This window comes from Nannospalax galili, unplaced genomic scaffold, assembly GCF_000622305.1.
Source record: "Nannospalax galili isolate Female #2095 unplaced genomic scaffold, S.galili_v1.0 scaffold136, whole genome shotgun sequence".
NCBI classification, from domain to species: domain Eukaryota; kingdom Metazoa; phylum Chordata; class Mammalia; order Rodentia; family Spalacidae; genus Nannospalax; species Nannospalax galili.
The window spans coordinates 7,559,634-7,578,247 of NW_008340872.1; the positions used below are offsets into that span (position 1 = coordinate 7,559,634).

The window sequence follows — 18,614 nt, forward strand, 5'->3', positions numbered from 1 at the left end:
ATAGGATACTTCCCTTCATGGTTTTGGTCAGGAGAGTCCCAGAGACTCCCACAAAACAATACAGGCTATTGCTATTGCTCTTGGTCACCCACCAGAACCTGATAATAGGACCCTATTGCTGAAGGCATTGCACACTTTAGTCACAGAACATGGAGAAATCAAGCTGGTACTGACCTGGAAGTTTACACCCCACTGACTAGCTTTCATAGTGCCTGAAGGTGTTAAGAAACCTGTTATAAGAGAAAAATTATCAGTAATTATACCCAGTTATGAGCCCTGTAAGCTACAGTAAGGACCAGCCTAGCAAGATATATCCATTAGTGAAATAGTGGCATGAATGTTAATGGGGGTAAATCAAGAGCTTTCTGATTGGAATTAAGGCCCACTCTATAGAGGGAAACTCATGCCTGGTGCTATAAATCAAGCCAAAAATCTGTTTACAGGCCTTAGGGGTGAATGTACTACTATTAGTTTGCTAATGAACATAGTATCAAACCACCTTTTCTATACTTATCTTTTACCCATAGATTAGTTCAGCTTTCACCCCTCATCAGAAAAGCTTCCCATTGTAGTTGATGTCAGTTAACACACAGTCTCATAACCAAAGTTTTAAGAATATGTGACTGTGGACTTGGCTCTAAATCGAACATTTATATCACCCCCTCCCTCCAAAGCTCAGGAAACATCTTGGAAAAGGAGGTAGAAAGATTATAAGAGCCAGAGATCAGGAAGGACTGACACAAAATAGTGTCTTCTGGACATGACAGGACCATTGCATTCATGAACTCATGAACTTACAGTACTTGTGGATTCCTGCACAAGATCAAGAGAGTTAAAATTACAGCATGAATTAAGGAGTGGGACTCACAAAGCTAATCCGTAGTTGGGAACTATTGACAGTTCATAGCTGATGGGGGAGGAAGAATTAGTTTTCTTCAGGAGTGTGGCCTCTCCTAGGTTGCCCATGCTCCCGTGGATTGCTTCCACATGCATAAGGGCAGCACTAGTTGGAATCAGTGGGTTATTAAAAGGGGGGAGTATGAATTTGGGAAGGGGATACAGGAGAGTCTGGGTGAAGCTGGGGGTGGTGGTGTCAGAGGTGGATTTGAACAAAATATATTGTATATATGGATGAATTTTCATTGAATAGAAAAGAATTTAAACATTTAACAATCAAAGGAGATAGCATATATAAGATACTTGTAGTAAATTGTTAATGACTATTAACCATTATCAAGATACAATTTTTAAATTAAATCATCAGACAAGACAAATGGGCTCTTATCACCAACTCTGGGGATCTGAATATTACCCTTCTCACTATTAGTTAATAGACACCATTTAATCTCTTAATTTCTCTTCCATGAAGAAGTAAAGGGGATGATGAAAGTTCAATGTTTGCAAAGGACCATGAACAGGACTGGTCATAGAATTACTGTACAGCAAACACCAGTGGTTACCACTAATTTCATTTTACAAAGTCTCAACGTGCCAATGACTCACTTTTTCCCAATTAAGCCTAGTCAGGAGAGAAGAATGGCAAAGAACATGGGTATTAGCATGAGACAAGCAGGGGCTTAGATTCTGTCCTAAAACTCTAATTAATCTAAGTGATTAGCAGGGTACATGTGCACCAGTTAACTTCTGGGAGCCTCAGTTTTCTCATCTACAAAATGGATTATATCAGTGTTGAACTGATCAACATTTTAAGCATTTTAAAATTTTTATTTATATTTTTATTTTTTGTGTATGAGTTTATTGCTTGTATGTATGTAAGTGCACCCATATCATGCAATGCCTGTGGAGGTCAGAAGAGGGTGTCAGACTCCCCTGGAAATGGAGTTACAGGCCATGTGGGTACTGGGCATCGAACCCCACAAGTAGAGTGGTTTGCATTAAAGCGTGAGGTTATATGATACTTAATGCATTTTATTTTAAGGATAGGATATATATACCTGAAAGCAAATCCTGAATCCATCACTCTAGAGTCCCGCCTTGGAAGACAAAAGAAAAATGAAGAGAAACCCAGCAGAGGGTGCTTTTGGAAGCCCTTGTCAAGAAACTCCAATGAACTCTCATGTGAACATTTGAAAATTGCCCTGTTCTGATTTTGTTCAAGTTCCCTGTCTAGAACTTGTAATGCTAATTACTCTTGCCTTTACTTCTCCTTCACATCTCCTATTCAGGATTCAAGGACTTTCCTTTCCCTTTAGAGATAAGAGTTATGCAGTTTGGAAGTCTTTTAGATAGGCCCACTGAAGGGGTACTCCAACTGCCTCACCCTGTGTCCATGTTCAGCATGGAAGAAGCCAGAGCAGTCTGCATCCCTATTCCCTATTGGCCTATGTTCAGCATGGAAGAAGCCAGAGCAGTCTGCATCCCTATTCTCTATTGGCAATTTGGGTAACCCCTTCAGAGGATGGCATGGTAAGAACAGGAAGTAGGAATTGGCTAGGCAGTTAGGGTAAAAAGACCCCAAAGAAAAGTAGCCAGTTTCTTGACTAAAAATCAAAATGTCCCTGGGACTGTAAGCAACATACTCTGTTCCAAAGGCCAAAAATATCAAAAGTATCTAATCCTTAAAAGATTTTAGGGTTACATCTTCAGGAGGGGGACTATTAGAGAATCCAAAAGCCCCATAAAAATAAATAAATGAAAGAAGAAAAAAAGAAAGAGAAAAAGAAGTGATGGGGAGATATGGGAGGAGTTGGAGGGGAGGGAGTGGGCACAGATTTCATCAAAACACTTTATGTGCATGTATAAAATTCTCTTGTAAAAGTTAAAAATAATAAAATTTCAAAATATGCAAACAATGCCAAAAGGAAAAAATATTAATTCATTTGGTGAACATTTATTAAACAACTTTCATGTAACATGAATTGTGTTAGGCAGGAAAGGTTGAATTTGAAGAATTTCTGCCTTTAAGAATAGTTTTTTTTTTTTTTTTAACCAAGCAACAAGTATTAGAAACAAATGACTAGGAACATATGGAAGATCAATGACAGAGACTGCACAGAACAATAAGAGCTGAAAACAGAGGAATCCTTTCCTACATTGATGAGATGCTGTATGTATGTATGATGTATGTATGTATGTATGATGTATGTATGTATGATGAGATGCCTACCCTCTCTTTCCACCTCCATCAAGACATAATGAATGTTAAGCAGTGAATAAATCAGCTAATTGCGGAAACCCACATGAATAATTTCCTCCCATAACCTGGATTCTAGGTTTCACTTGGTGAATTTTCCAGCTATATACATATGTCCCTCCACAAATCAATATTCTGCCTGGAAGTCAGCCTTTACACATAATAAGTAGCTTTATCTATGTGTTCTGCTTACTTTGGAGAATTACTGAGAATTTCAAATGAGCTAATATATTTGAAGTTGCAACGAAAGCTTTCCAGTAAAATATGAGGGTATTGAGATTTTTATCCCAACCACAGGGCAGTATATCTGACAAAATACTGTATTATATGAAATTTGGAAAATGAGAAAAATTTCGTGAGGAAAGGAAGGAGGGCTAACCAGCCTCAAAGAGGAGTAGCTACTTTCAGTCTCTGTCTGGGTGACACAGGATGGCAAGAACAAGCTCATTCTGATCCTTAGATCTGTACCTCAGAGCATCTCCAGAAACTTGTCATTGAACTTGATTCCATGACCAGGCCCTCCTCAAATGTGAGGAAGGAAAGTGACTAGCGCAGCAGCCTTATCTGGAAACCACTGGTTCACTTGGAAGAATATTTTTCTTACAAATATGAAATAAGAAGGGAAAGGAAAGAAGAAGGGAAGGGAGGGAGGGAGGGGGGAGGGAGGGAATAAGGGAGGAAAAGGTGGAGGGATGGAAGAAAAATGGAAAGAAGGGAGGGGAAGGAAGGAAAACGGAAGGGAGGAGGGAGGGAAGGAAGGAGGGAGGGCTGAGAGACAAGATCTGATATTGGAATAATGTCTGTTAGTAGATTCTAACTCAATGTTACCACCAGGCTGTAACACAGGAAACACTCTAAAGATACTTTTCCTGAACCCAGGCTTTTGTGTTTGATCTGAGTTTTTGTTTTATTTTGTTTTGTTTTTAAAAGCTCAAAACCAAGCAGATACAGGACTCCAATTTAATCTGGAGTATAAGATATTATTTTGGAGAAAAATACCTATTAGTGACTGAAAACGGTTTAGGTGAAGACTAAACAGCCTTTAAGATCAGAGGTACAGCAAGAAGCGAAGCAGGGATGGCAATTACGCAATTATGCTAGTAGAGCCAGGTAATGAAGGTGAAATTGACATGGAGCATGTTTTTCTCCACAGACGGAAGCAGCTCTGATGTATGATGCTGTGTACATGGTAGCTATCGCCTCCCACCGTGCCTCGCAGCTGACTGTCAGCTCCCTTCAGTGCCATCGACACAAGCCATGGCGCCTTGGGCCCAGATTCATGAACTTGATCAAAGAGGCAAGTGCTGTTCCCTCACAACCCATTAGCTTAGCACAACTTAGCGTGCCCATTTGGCTGCTGCTTCCAGTAAGGCTCTGGTGATGACTTTAGTGGCGATAGTATAACCACTGTCAACTGGTCTTCTCAAAGCCAAAAGTTTGCCCGGAAGATCTACCAGGGATTTTCTAATATGATGCTGAGAAGCTCAAACAAGCTGCTAGATCCTAACACTGACTAGTCCTTCATTTCAGCTGTGCTTTCAGTTACAGCTGGCTCTCCACACCTAACAGCCAGTGGGTCCTTGATCTACGGTTTATTGGGTTGGGAGGGTGAGTTAGTCCCCAAATTGTGGGCCCTTGGTCTCTGTAGTTTCCCAAGGCTTGGGCAATTCAGGACTAAATGAATGATCTCTTTATCTTAATGATAGAGTAATTTTTCCCTTTGCTAATTAATAAGAAAAGTGTAGTTCCATCCAAAATCTACTCCACCCCTAAAGAGTCTTCAGTATTGCACGATATTTGGGAAGGGGCAGTTCCTTACTAACATTCAGGGTTCCTGAATGATGCCTACCTTGTCCTGTTCTCAGAAACAGTTTGGATTCCCTTCCTAAGACACTGTTATGAGATCCCAAAATTATTTTATTATTTTTATTATTTTATGTGTACGAGTGAATTACCCATGTACAGGTAAGTGCACCCGTGTTGTGCAATGCTTGCGGAGAATGGAAGAGGGCTTTGGATCTCCTGGACCTGGAGTTAAGGATGGTTGTTAGCTGCTATGTGGGTGCTGGGAATTGAACCTGGGTCTTCTGAAAGAGCAGCCAGTGCTCTTAATCATTGAGCCATCTCTCCAGGCTCAAGATCCCAACACTCTTAACAGATGTGTGCCTTTGAATTATTTTTGGCACCAACATGCACATCTGTGTCTTTATGGACCTGGCAATATGAAATAAGAATCTTGGGCGCAGGAGCTCTGATTGAGTACGCACCTAATTTTGTGATACGCTGTAGAATTTTCTCTGTGGGAAGGACAGGTTTGCTCCCCCATGAAAAGTATTTTCTTCCTCTCCATTCTGGATAAAGGCAGAGTGAGACAAATCCATAAATGAGAAAAATGGGAAGGGAAATGCAAGGGAAGAAGGCCCACTATACCCAGAGGAAAGGAGCCTGCTTCAGGCTGAGTCTCTGCAGGTCTCTTCAGCACTCACAGATCCTGTCTCTTTCTGTTCAGTCTGTTTCTCCATTGCAGCTGACTCTAATCCATAAAGGTAAGGACCAAACAGATAGCATGTATAAAGATTAAGACCCTAAGCGTCAAGGCAAGCTAGCTTTCAAGGCTGAGACTAAGGTGTGATGTAATGAAGCACTCACTTTCAGATGCAAACCGTGCACCTGCCTAGGACTGAGGAAGAGCTGTTCTTTAAATTTCTAGCCATTCTTCCTTAGCTTATGTCTTGACTGTAGCTGCTTAGATGTAAACCTGAGATCCACTAATGTGTGTGAGTGATATATCTGGGATAAGTTACTTAACCTTTCTATGTTGGATTTTCATCTGTGAAATGGAAACAAACCATCTACTTCACAGTATTATTTTACAGAAAATAAGTAAAGTCACTACTTAGGAAGAATAGTGCAGGGGTCTAGGAAGACTTTGAAACATTAGCTCTTCCCTTAGCATGGGAATAAATACTAACAGTCTCCTTCAGTTTATTGAGGATGGTGCCAGGAATTTAAGACTGGCAACAACAACAACAAAGAAATCACAAATAGGCTTGAAATGAAATGCCCTGTCTGACAGCCACAAAAACCTGACATACTGCGCCTAATAGAAAAACGTCACATGGCCTCCTTTTCTCCCTGCAGAGATCAGAGTCATGTCCTGAATTGCCATCCTGATTACCTTGATCTTTAACAAGAAAACAGTTGGTTCCCTTTTATCTGGAACCAGGACGAAGAGAGGCAGAAGCTGTATAAAGCTTGAGATCAAACACTCAGAGCACTCCAAGTCCTTTTTGCGTGTACTTAAGCTGCATAGGAAGGTGAAATTGCCAAGCCACATTTAGGTATGTTTAAAGAAATAATCAGTCTAAGGTGAGGGGCCACATTGAGAGCAAGAAAGCATCTCATATTCTTGCACTCTGAAGAGCAAATTCCCGTTCTCTGGATCCGCAGTTGAGAGTTAAAAGGAAGGATGTCAGGGGAGAACACAGAGACCTTTGTCACCATTTCTTCTCACCCTCTCTTTCGTCTCCTGAGTCACCATGCCATATGGTACCTTTGGCAGGGTACAGATCCCTGCAGAGAAGATGGCACAGTAGGAGAGGGAGGATCCAGTACTAATGTCCCAGCCTGTTGGAACAGGAGCAGGGAGGGACTTCCGTGAACTAAACATAGAAAGGAGAAAATGCAGATGTGTCTTTAGCTGAGAACATAACTAAACTTTGCAAGTATCAGGTTTTATTACAGAATATGAAATAAAGTGCTCAGTCCTAAAACCTTCCCTGATCCTTTCCCTTAGTGAGTTTTACTTTCTAAAGGAATCCCGTGGCTAGAATGAAAAATAATGTGAAGGAGCTAGTCAGCACATTGAATTTATGGGGTGAAGACCAACCTTGTCACAGAAGGTAAACCTCCAGGGCAGAGGTGGTTGTAAGGGCAGCAGTCCCTGACAAGAACATAGTATTCAGAATCAAGAAACCTCTCAGACATGCATTTTAAACTGACTACCTACCATTCAGTGTTCAGGGCTGACAGTACAGAAGGATGGGATTAAGGACCATTGAAACATGATACAGTATGTTACAGAGTTAGCTTTCTGGGCATTTGTTAAACAAATACATATTAGGAGATAATCATTTTCTACTCCACAACAATTATTATAACTCTATTATGTAAACTAACTGGATTAGTTTGCGTTTCTGTTGCTGTGGTAAAACAGTAACCAAAAGCAACTTACAGGAGGAGAGGGTTTATTTATTTGTGCTTACTCTTGCAGGTAGCAGTCCATCCCTGAAGGAAGTCAGGGCAGAAATCCAAGGCAGGACTCAGAGGCAGGAACTGAAGCAGAAGTCAGAGAGGAAGGCTGCTTGCTGGCTCACTCTCCCTGGCTCTTACTTTACCAGCTTTCTATATAACCCACACCCACCTACCCCTGGGTGGCATGACCCACAGTGGGCTCCCCCACCCCCATTCCTCAGTTACTTATCAAGACAGTTCCCCAAGGACATGACCACAGATCCATCTGATCTGGGAAATTTTAACTAAGACGCCCTCTTCCCAGGTGACTCTTGGTTGTGTCAAGCTGGCAATAAACTCTAACCAGGACCATAATATTTTTACGGTCCTGGATACCCAACAGAGGGCCTCACTCATGCTAGACAAGTACTTTACCAGTAAGCTACGTTCCTAGCACCCTATATAATATTAACCTGTCATCAAAAAGGATAGCCCTCCCCCAAATGTAGATACAGTTTTTGCCATCTACTAATAGAAATTCTACCTGGTTAAAAAATGGCAAGCTTCATCTGAAACTGTCCCATGCCACAGGATAAAGACCATACCCTCTACCAAGAGACACAGGGTCTCTAGTGACCCTGAAATCCTGTGCCGTTTCTCTCATCTCCTACACTGTCTCCAGCCCTTGTTGAAACTGCTGCTCCTCTCTGAACAGGCCATGAAATCCTGCTGAGTTCGCTGGCTGTCCTCCCCATGTTTCAGTGCAGGCAGTAGCTCCTGTCTGCTGACCCTGATGCTTTACCTCTGCTCCAACTTCAATTACACTGCCATATTTGTTTGTATGTCTTTCTCCAAGCTGTATGCTTTTCCAGTCTCAATTTGCTAGCTCCTGCATAAAATAAGTACCCAAGTTAATTAAGTAATAAATGAAGAAAAAAAGGTGCCAATGGGTACATACAACCTGCCAGTAAATTGCAACACTCGGTAGATTAATGGATCCATAAATATTTCAAAAGAATCAAGACATAAACCATCCATTTCCACCAGGGCCAGAGATTCTGGTGGCATGTGAGGCAGTCTTAGGGATCTGTCAACCTATTTGGCTTTGAAATTTTTGACACAGGGAGAAAGAGGGTCCCCTAGAGGGTTCTTAGTCTCATTCATAAAAGAATTTAAGAATGGACCCGAACGGAAGGTTTTACAATTTTATTAGAATCTTAAAGGAAAATCCTCAGGGCAGGCGAGCTGGTCATCTTGGCAGCTGCCTTGAGGAGGTGAATAGTGGGAAGAAGGAAAGAAAGCCATGGAGCCATGCAGGTTTAGAGCCTGAGTGGGAGTCAGACACGTGTCTGACTCACAGCCACATGGCTGGGAGAAGGAAGCTTTGGAGAAAAAGTGAAGAACTACAAGATGCTAGGGGCAGCCCGAAGCCTTAAAGAAAGCATGTTTAGTGGGAGAGGCATGAAGAAGGAAAAGAGAAATTACACTTTCCTGAAGAGTTCAGGAAAGCAGACAGACTCTCAGAGACCTACATGACTATGACTCACCCAGAAGTTCTGCAGATTTTTGTGCTGAAAAGCAGGATTCCAGGCAGGAAAATTCACTACCTCATTAATGCAACAGGTACTCCACCCAACTATTTAGCATAACTTAAGGTGAACCTGCCTTCCTAGGAGTGGTTCTATCACCAGGTGATTGACCAGTGAGATTGAAGAGGTGGGTCTTCCTACAGATAGGCTAGGGATTTTATAATCTTGGCCAGTTAAACTTAATGGGGCTTTTTGTACTCTAATATATTATGAACAGAGATCTGAGATTTACCTGCAGTTTACTATCTGTGTGAACTTAGTCACCTTACTTAATATTTCGCCTACTCCATGTATTTGTGTGAAGCATACATATAATATACAGAAAGCCCAGGAAAATGTCTGTTAGGTAGTCTTTGCTCAATAAAGGGCAGCTGTCATTAAATGAAAGTTTCTGTCATAAACAGACACCACATAAAGCAGCTTGTCAGCAGGAATGAGGAATGGTCTTTGTCACTGATGTCCTTGGTGCCCCCTTCATTGTTATTGGAACCTAGGATGCTGTTTGCATAAAGATGGGTGGGAAATCAGGAGTGCCAGAGAGATAGGTATTCATCATATGGAACCCTAGCAGGGGGCCAGGGATCTAGACAACTTCTAATGAGAGGCCACACACATGACTATTCAGGAAGGTGATCAGATATTAAGCAGATGTCAGGTCAAGTGGCTTAATCTCTTCACGCCACTGTAACAAAATACCATAAACTGGGTGGTGTGCAAGATGGCTGTGGGAAAATCCATGGAGCAGCTGCTTTGGAAGCAAAAGAAACAAGGCTTTCAGGAAGATGCTCTCTAATCACAAGTCCTAGGAAGAGCAGTGAACGAGGTACAGCACAGGCAGTCAGAGACACTAGGTTAAATCAATGATTTTTCAATTACTATCTGGGTTCCAGGCCCTCTGTTAAAACTGATTTAATTTGGTGTCTCCATAAAATAAGTAAAAATTTAGCCATCTCAGGGGTACGCCAGACACTAAGAGAGAGGGCCTGTGTGGCGTTCTAAGGTTGAGTTAGGTTGAAAGGGCAATCTAGAATAACTGAGGCACAGGGCATCTTGCTGAGCCTGGGTGGAGTCAGACTTTACAGAAAGGGCAAAAAATACAAGAAAGCAAAGCAGGACGAGATTTGGAATTTTCCTGATGCAATTCTGATTTACTTGGTAGTTGATAAGAAGCCACCACTCTTTTTGAAAGCTAATATATTGTCAGTGTGTATAAGGAGGGTGTTTTGTTATGACATCCTCATACACCTCTATTATGTACTTTGCTATACTCCCCTTTCTCCCTCACCTTTGTCCCCCTTCCCCTCCCTCTCCTAATGATACCTTTCTGCTTTTATGTCACATACTATATACCCCTCGCACATAAATACACATATTCTACATATTAGAGAAAATTTAATATTTGTCTGATTCTGGTTTGTTTCAATTAACATCACAACCTCCAGTTCCATACATTTTCCTGCATAATTCCACTGTTCTTTATGACTAAATAAAACTCCATGATGAGCCACTGTTTTTGAGGCAGAGAAAAAATGGTGTTCCATCTACTTTATCTTGGTAGCTACATGTAGACTTGAAAGAAACAATAAACTTGCTGGGGCATGCCTATGAATGCTAAGGCAGGAGGGGCAGGAGTTCAAGTCCAGCCTGGGCTACATAGTGAAATCTGTCTCAAAACAAACAAACAAAAAACAGGTAAAGGAGGGAGGGAGAGAAGAAAGGAGGAAAAGAAAAACATAGATAAAAATTATTGAGGAAAATTCTGTCAACATCTTGATTTAGAAGTGAGAATCACCTATAATGAACCAAAAAGCAAAGGAATTTGTTTAAGAGAAAATGTACAATACAAACCTCTCTGAGGCTTAAATTCCACCTGCCTCCTACCTGCTAGAAATTTCCACTTGGATGGTCCACTACCACCCCCATAAAAGGGTCTCTAAGTGCAGGTAAAAATACCTCAACAGAATGCATTATCTATTAAATCTGTCATTGCTAAAGGAAGTTCAGTGACAATGACTATGCAACCAGTACTTGAATACTACTAGCAAGACAGCACAGTGGGTTTATTTTTTATCCCATCTCTTGTTTTAACTTGCTCATTGAAAATCTGGACTTGTTCCACAGCATTTTTATTTCCTTAACGCAGAAACAATCCTAGATTTCCTCTGTGTTGAAACCTAGCCTCAACTTCATGATTAGGATATCTGAGCCCCACACAGTAATCAGAAGTTCAAACTTGGCTGGCAAAATGGTCCATTGAGTAAAGTCGATAGTTACCCAGCTAACAACCTGAGTTCCATGCCTGGGATTCACATAGTGGAGAGAACTGATTCCCACAATTTGTCCTCTGACCACCACACTGGCTGTGACACACAGGAGTCACCCCCTCCCCTTTAGATGATGACAGATGATAGATAGATAGATAGATAGATAGATAGATAGATAGATAGATAGATAGATAGATAGATGATAGAGATAGATTGATAATAGATAGATAGATAGATAGATAGATAGATAGATAGATAATAGGTACATAGATACATAGATGATAGATAGATGATAGACAGACAGACAGACAGACAGACAGACAGACAGACAGACAGACAGATAGATAGATAGATAGATGATAGATGTCATAACAATTCACTAAAAAGTCCAACTTGATTTAAGCTCAAATTTCTCCCTCTTGGAGCTCAAATTTTCTGAAAGACTCTAGCTAAACAGGCTGGACACCGTTGCTTAGTCTCTTCCTCACACCCTGCTTTTGTCCTCTTTATCTCCTTGCTGGTGGTAACTCCAGCTAGCTCTGAAAGGATACATAAAAATTACTACTTGGATGTGCTACTGTATAGTTGCAGGGACTGGCAGGGTTTAAGCTATGCCCACTGTGAATCTGGCAGGTTTTAAAGCTGCTTTTCCTAAAACACATCCTTCATCTCTCCTGGATACTTCTTTGACCAATACTGGTAGAGTGCAACCTTTCAGTGAAGCTGGTACTGTTCCTCGGTCTTCAGACATCTAACAGCACATCCCATGTCCTTTCTGCTTAAGCTTCTGGTCCCAGTGACTCTGACCACAGACTTTCCCTCAAGGACACTCTGAATCCAAATCTGATATATAGAAAATATTTATGCTTTCTTTCCCATACATTGTGTAAGTGCTGGTAAGATGGTAAGATGACATCTTGCCAGTCAGTGAATCAGTTGGTCAACTCTTGCTCAGACTTCTTTTGTCACAAGTGTCGCATCTTAGCCTGTCATCCAATTTAGTTTGGAGCATCTGGTGGTCTTTAAGTGCAAAGAACAGATTTCATAAAGCCATGTTCATCAGGAAGGGGGTCAGAAATTGGAAAAAAAATAGAAACTGTGGACTCAAAGAGGCAATTGCTCTCCTCCGATAAGTATCTTCAGACACAGCTCATGTAATCCCATGTATATATGCCTGAATCATATTGGGTCCAAGTAACTGACAGTAATATCTGGGGAGCTTCCTTTTTATCTATGTGTTATGTCCTAGTTTCATTTCTGTCACTGTGATAAAACACTCTGATAAAAAGCAACTTAGGGGACAAATAGGCTACTTCTGATCACAATTCCAGGTTATAGTACATCATTGTGGGCCAGTCACAGTTGCAGGAGCTTGAAGTAGCTGGTCACATTACATTCATAGTCAGGAGCAGAGAGAATTGAATCCATGCATGCTGCTTTTTTGATAGCTTGACTTCAGTTTTATTCAGTTCTGGACACCCTGCCTAAGGAATGGTGCCACCCATAGTGGGCTGGGCCCTCTCATATCAATTAACTCAGTTGAGACACTCCCATAGGCATGCCCACAGGCCAACCCAGTGTGGAAGATTGAAACTCTTACCAGGTGATTCTAGGTTGGGTCAAGTTGACAATTAAGTTAACCATCACACACTGGAACTTGAGAGCATCCCTTTATCCATCTAGTAATTTTATATCATTCTGGCTTCTGAGTTCAACACTGCAGTGAGTCAGCATTCTATTCAATACAGGCCTCTGCAGGTTGTCCAGGACTTCTCCAACTCCTCAGCCCACTCATCTGGCTGTAAGTCTGCCCTAGACCTGCTTTAACACCCTTCCTTCCTCGTTATCATCACCACTTGTCTTCTGGAATATTAAAATAGCCTCTAACTAGGCTGTGAGGTTTTAGTTTCAGCCATTTTATAATGACATATGGTGTGCATAAATCCATACTATGCATTCTGCAGTCTAGAAAACACATACCTGCTTGTGGCTTCCTGGGTCCATCCACCACGACATATTACATACAGTGGAGACAAATGGATTTCTCTTCCTGATGAAAGTCTGCCTACAACACCCCTTTTGTAATAGTCCTTTCAGACCGGAAAGCCTGTCTTCCAATTCTCCCTCCAGCTAATTCTTACTCAGAACTCATTTTCTCTGGGAAGCCTCCCCTAACTTCTATTTGGGGATGGTCCTCTGTTAGGTTCATAGCTCCTGCACATCTCTATGTTATCACTTAATGCACTCCATTAAAGCACTGTACAATCTTTTCCTTGGACAAGGACAAAATCAATTTATCTTTGTGTCCTTAGAGCACTGTACTTGAACATGGCAGGCATTTAAAAGATGTTTGTTGAGCTAAACCCAGGAAGTTAAATTTTCTAAACTCTTAATAAGTTTCACTGTGTTAATGCTTGAATTTAAACTATATAAATAGCTCTTAATTGATCTGTTCTAAAATAAATTTACTGCAAAGGTATGAAAAATTATTTCCAAATGTAATATATGTGGGATGTCACTGAAAGCTGCATAAAATATGGGCAGCTTTCTGCCACTGTTTTGCTTTGAAAATATAATTTATTGGTTTGATTTTGGTGGAATGAACCATACACATTTGAATATATAAACTTAATATTAAATTCAAGCTTTTAAAAGTCAAAAGGTAAAGGATAAAATTTTTCACCAAGGCACTGTAGATGCTTTAATATCAATTTAAGACCTTTATTTAGTAGGTCAGTGTTAAATGGCTTGTTTGTTGGTTGGTTTTAAATATTTTTATTTATTTATTTATTATTTTATGTGTATGAGTATATTGCCAGCATGTGTGTAAGTACTCCTGTGTTATGAGGGCATCGAATTCCCCTGGAACTGGAGTTACAGACAGTTAGTAGCCAGTCACCATGTGAGTGCACTGGGTCCTCTGCAAGAGCAACCAGTGCTCTTAACCCTGACCCATCTCTCCATCCCTGTTTGTTCTATTACATGAGAACTGTGTGAAGAGTTGAACTGTTAAAATAAAAATTAAGGGCCTGGAAAGTGACTTAGTGGATAAAGCACTTGCCCCACAAGATAAGAACCAGAGTCCAGAGCTCCAGAAACCAAATAGAAGCAGGGCAGCTGTGGAAGTCTCCTATAATCCCAGCACTCATAAGGTAGGGACAAGGGCTACCAAGGTTACCTGGCTGACTAAACTTCCAGAACTGGTGAACTCTGGGTTCAATGGGAGACCTTGCCTCAAACAATAACATGAAGAGTGATTGAGGAAGACCCCTGATATCAAATTCACACACACATACACCCACACACATGTATGCCCCCCAACATGTGAACAGGCATAAATGCATGCATACCACATACAGATGCACATACAAGCAAAACATTAAAGTCTCTGGAGAAAAGTAGGCCCTGACGTACTTTGATCCCACTATGTCTCCACTGAGGAACATGTCTCACTGTCAATGTGCCATTCGGTTTTATTTACCAGGATGGGCTGTCTGGTAGCTTAAGTCAGATGGTGTTGAATCGGCCTGAAAACTCAGTCACATGTCTGCTCTTTGGAAAACACTTCCATTTTCATTTCCTACTTCCTCTGATGTTTCCTTTGTCAGCGTCGCCACCTCATCTGCATTGCACTAACCACAACCATTCCAAGTACGCACTCACATTTAGGATGTGCACACTTACAGGAAGATCCTTCTCATAATTCCTTATGAAACCTGACTAGAGGAGAAAAAAAACTTTCCTAGTTGACTTTTTTTTTTTTTTTTTTTGGTCTTTTTGAGACAGGGTCTCCCTGTAGCCCCAGCTGTCCTGGAACTCACTATGTAGACCAAGCTGGCCTTGAACTCACAGAGATCTGTCTGCCTCTGCCTCCCGAGTGCTGGGATTAAAGGCATGCGCCACCACACCCAGCTCCTAGTTGACATTTTTATCAATTATATTCCTTGCTTTATACATAATTGTCTTTGTTTGTGTTACTATAACAAAATACTCGATAATGAGGAATTTTAAAAGAAGAAAAACACATTTCTCATAGTTCTAGCTACATCCTTCTGCCATAAAAGAGTGGAAGAGAAAAAGGTGTCAAGTTGGCCTGTTCCATCCCTTTCATAAGAGAACAAACCATCTCTTAATGGCCACATCTCTTAATACTGTTCCAGTGGGCATAGAGTTTCAGTATGAATTTGGAAGAGACAAGAGCCTGTAAAGCATCACAATCATGACAGCACTTAGTTACTTATCCCTGAACTATCCAATCAGTACCTAGATGAACAAATACTCACCAGAAATATTGAAAGGGCATGTCAACTAAGGGTTGTAGATTTTGCCAAACTCTTGGGGAGTGGATTATAAAGGATTTGGATCACCAGGATTCACCTTAGAATGACACCTACCACAATTTGATATCATCCAATTGGTCTACCAAACAGCCTTACACTTGGCAGTCTTTTTTTTAGCTTGACACATCATCCACATGTGCTACTTTTCATTCTTATTCATTAGAGTGTGTGTGAGAGAGAGAGAAAGAGAGACAGAGACAGTGACACAGAGACAGAGAGACAGAGAGAGACACAGAGTATTAGTGTGAGTGTTTGCATGTGCTCATTCAGGTGTGCATGCCTATGTGCATGTGTGTGTGTATAGAGGCTGATGAGCTGATATCTTCTCAATCATTCTCTACCTTTAGTTTTTGAGACAGAGTCTCTCATCGCACCTGAAGCTCATGGATTGCACTAAATTGGCTACTAAGATTCTGGGATCTTCATGATTCCACTTCTCCCACTCCCAGCACTGGGATTACAGGCACACGCTACCATGCACTGCTTTTTCCCTGGGTTCTGGACATTCAAAGTCAGGTCCTCATGCTTACATAACAAGCACTTTTCCCATGGAGCCATCTCCTCAGGCCCCACATGATACTTTTGTTTTGCCACCTGGAGAGCCCAGCTCCATGCTCACTCTTCCTCTCCCACTCTATCCACCTGTCTGCATTTCCTTTCCTTCCAAAGCAATCCAGGCCCCATCGCTGATCATCCTATTTATTCTTTCATCCACATCTTCACTCTTTTCAGTGCATTTCCATGCTACACTTATTAAAAAATTCCAGTATGGGATCAATACAACAATCCCTAGGTAGAAATATGGAAGCTGGAATAATCATATCCTTGTAGTTTGGCCCCATGGAGAATCTGTGCTGTCCAACAGCCTCTACGTGCTCAGGGCCAATTGTAGATCTTCCATGTCTCTATCCACTATGTCTTTTATCGGCATTGACCATCATCCAGCCTCGCTGTCACTCTCACCAAGCCCAAGTTCAACAGCCACTGCCCTCATTTCCAGTTTATCTCCAACTTACTTGTGGAAATTGAATCCAGCAAGGGTGAAATTCTGTTTCCAAAAACTGATTAGCCAAAGCTTCATGCTCATTCCCTTTCTCCAGACTCACAGGGTGAGGTCCAATGCCCCTTCCTCAGTGCTTTCCTGGGCTGATGCTCTTCTGGTCCCCTCTGCTGGGAACACCCTTCCTGCTGCCCCTGCTGCTGAGGACATGGAACTAAACTTGTGAGCTCACTTCAGGGATTTTCCAGAAAACTTTTTCAAACAGCACACCCAACCCATACACATACTTATACATTCACCCTTTCCTCCATTCTCCAAAATTACTGTATGAACCTTTACTCCTGCATTCATAGCATTTTATTATGAAAATGTTCCTCTGTGTCTACCTCCCCAGTATGCACTGAAATTCTAAGAAATAAAATGTGTCATCTTCAGGGCTGAGACAATGACTCAATGGGGGAGAAGTCTTGCTTTGCTAGCGTGAGGGCCCGCTCTCATTTCAGTTCTGTTGCTGTGATAAAACGCTCAAAGAACAACATAAGGGAGGAAAGAGTTTATTTGAGTTTACGTTACAGGTTACATTCCATCCTTTTGGGAAGTCAAGGTGGAAACTCAAGCAAAGACCTCTGGGTCTCCCAACACAATCCCTAGGTAGAAATATGGAAGCTGGAATAACCATATCCTTGTAGTTTGGCCCCATGGAGAATCTGTGCTGTCCAACAGCCTCTACGCGCTCAGGGCCAATTGTAGATCTTCCATGTCTCTATCCACTATGTCTTTTATCGGCATTGACCATCATCCAGCCTCGCTGTCACTCTCACCAAGCCCAAGTTCAACAGCCACTGCCCTCATTTCCAGTTTATCTCCAACTTACTTGTGGAAATTGAATCCAGCAAGGGTGAAATTCTGTTTCCAAAAACTGATTAGCCAAAGCTTCATGCTCATTCCCTTTCTCCAGACTCACAGGGTGAGGTCCAATGCCCCTTCCTCAGTGCTTTCCTGGGCTGATGCTCTTCTGGTCCCCTCTGCTGGGAACACCCTTCCTGCTGCCCCTGCTGCTGAGGACATGGAACTAAACTTGTGAGCTCACTTCAGGGATTTTCCAGAAAACTTTTTCAAACAGCACACCCAACCCATACACATACTTATACATTTACCCTTTCCTCCATTCTCCAAAATTACTGTATGAACCTTTACTCATGCATTCATAACATTTTATTATGAAAATGTTCCTCTGTGTCTACCTCCCCAGTATGCACTGAAATTCTAAGAAATAAAATGTGTCATCTTCAGGGCTGAGACAATGACTCAATGGGGGAGAAGTCCTGCTTTGCAAGCGTGAGGGCCCGCTCTCATTTCAGTTCTGTTGCTGTGATAAAATGCTCAAAGAACAACATAAAGGAGGAAAGAGTTTATTTGATTTATGGTTACAGGTTACATTCCATCCTTTTGGGAAGTCAAGGTGGAAACTCAAGCAACTAGTCACATCACATCCACAGATAAGGCCAGAGAGGAATGCTCACAGAATTCCTACTTCTGCTGTCTTAATAGCTTTCTCTTCTATATAGTTCACTGTGGTGCCTCTCACAGTGGACTGACCCAGTACATCAATTAACAACCAAGATAATCTGACACAGAAATGCCCACCCAATGTGATCCAGGCAATTCTTCAATCTAGAATTTTCAGGTGATTCTAGGTTATGGGTGGACATTTAAAACTAGGCACATAGGGCCTGATCAAATCCCCAGCACTCATAAAAAGTCGAGCATGCTTATTCATGCCTGTAACCCCAGCATCAGAGGGCGGAGATGGGTGGATTTGCTGACCACCCTACCTAGCCAAAACAGCAAGCTGCCAGTTTAGTTAGAGACCTTGCCTCAAGGTGAAAAGTTGAGATGGATAGAGGAAGACATCTGACATTCTGCTCCGATTTCTGCATGCATATCACATGCACACACACACACACACACACACACACACACACACACACACACACCTCTACAAGCACATGGCCCAGACACAAGCCCTCCTCA

General features: G+C 41.7%; 1 protein-coding gene across 6 annotated transcripts in view; it reads left to right on the top strand.

Moving 5' to 3' along the window:
* Grik1 (glutamate ionotropic receptor kainate type subunit 1) overlaps window positions 1–18,614 on the top strand; it is a 429,122-nt gene that overhangs the window by 320,356 nt on the left and 90,152 nt on the right. For all 6 annotated transcript variants that reach the window (XM_008836016.2, XM_008836018.3, XM_008836017.1 and 3 more), the window contains exon 7: window positions 4,308–4,451. In XM_008836016.2, coding sequence (XP_008834238.1) covers window positions 4,308–4,451 — 144 coding nt within the window. The remainder of the gene's footprint in view (window positions 1–4,307; window positions 4,452–18,614) is intronic.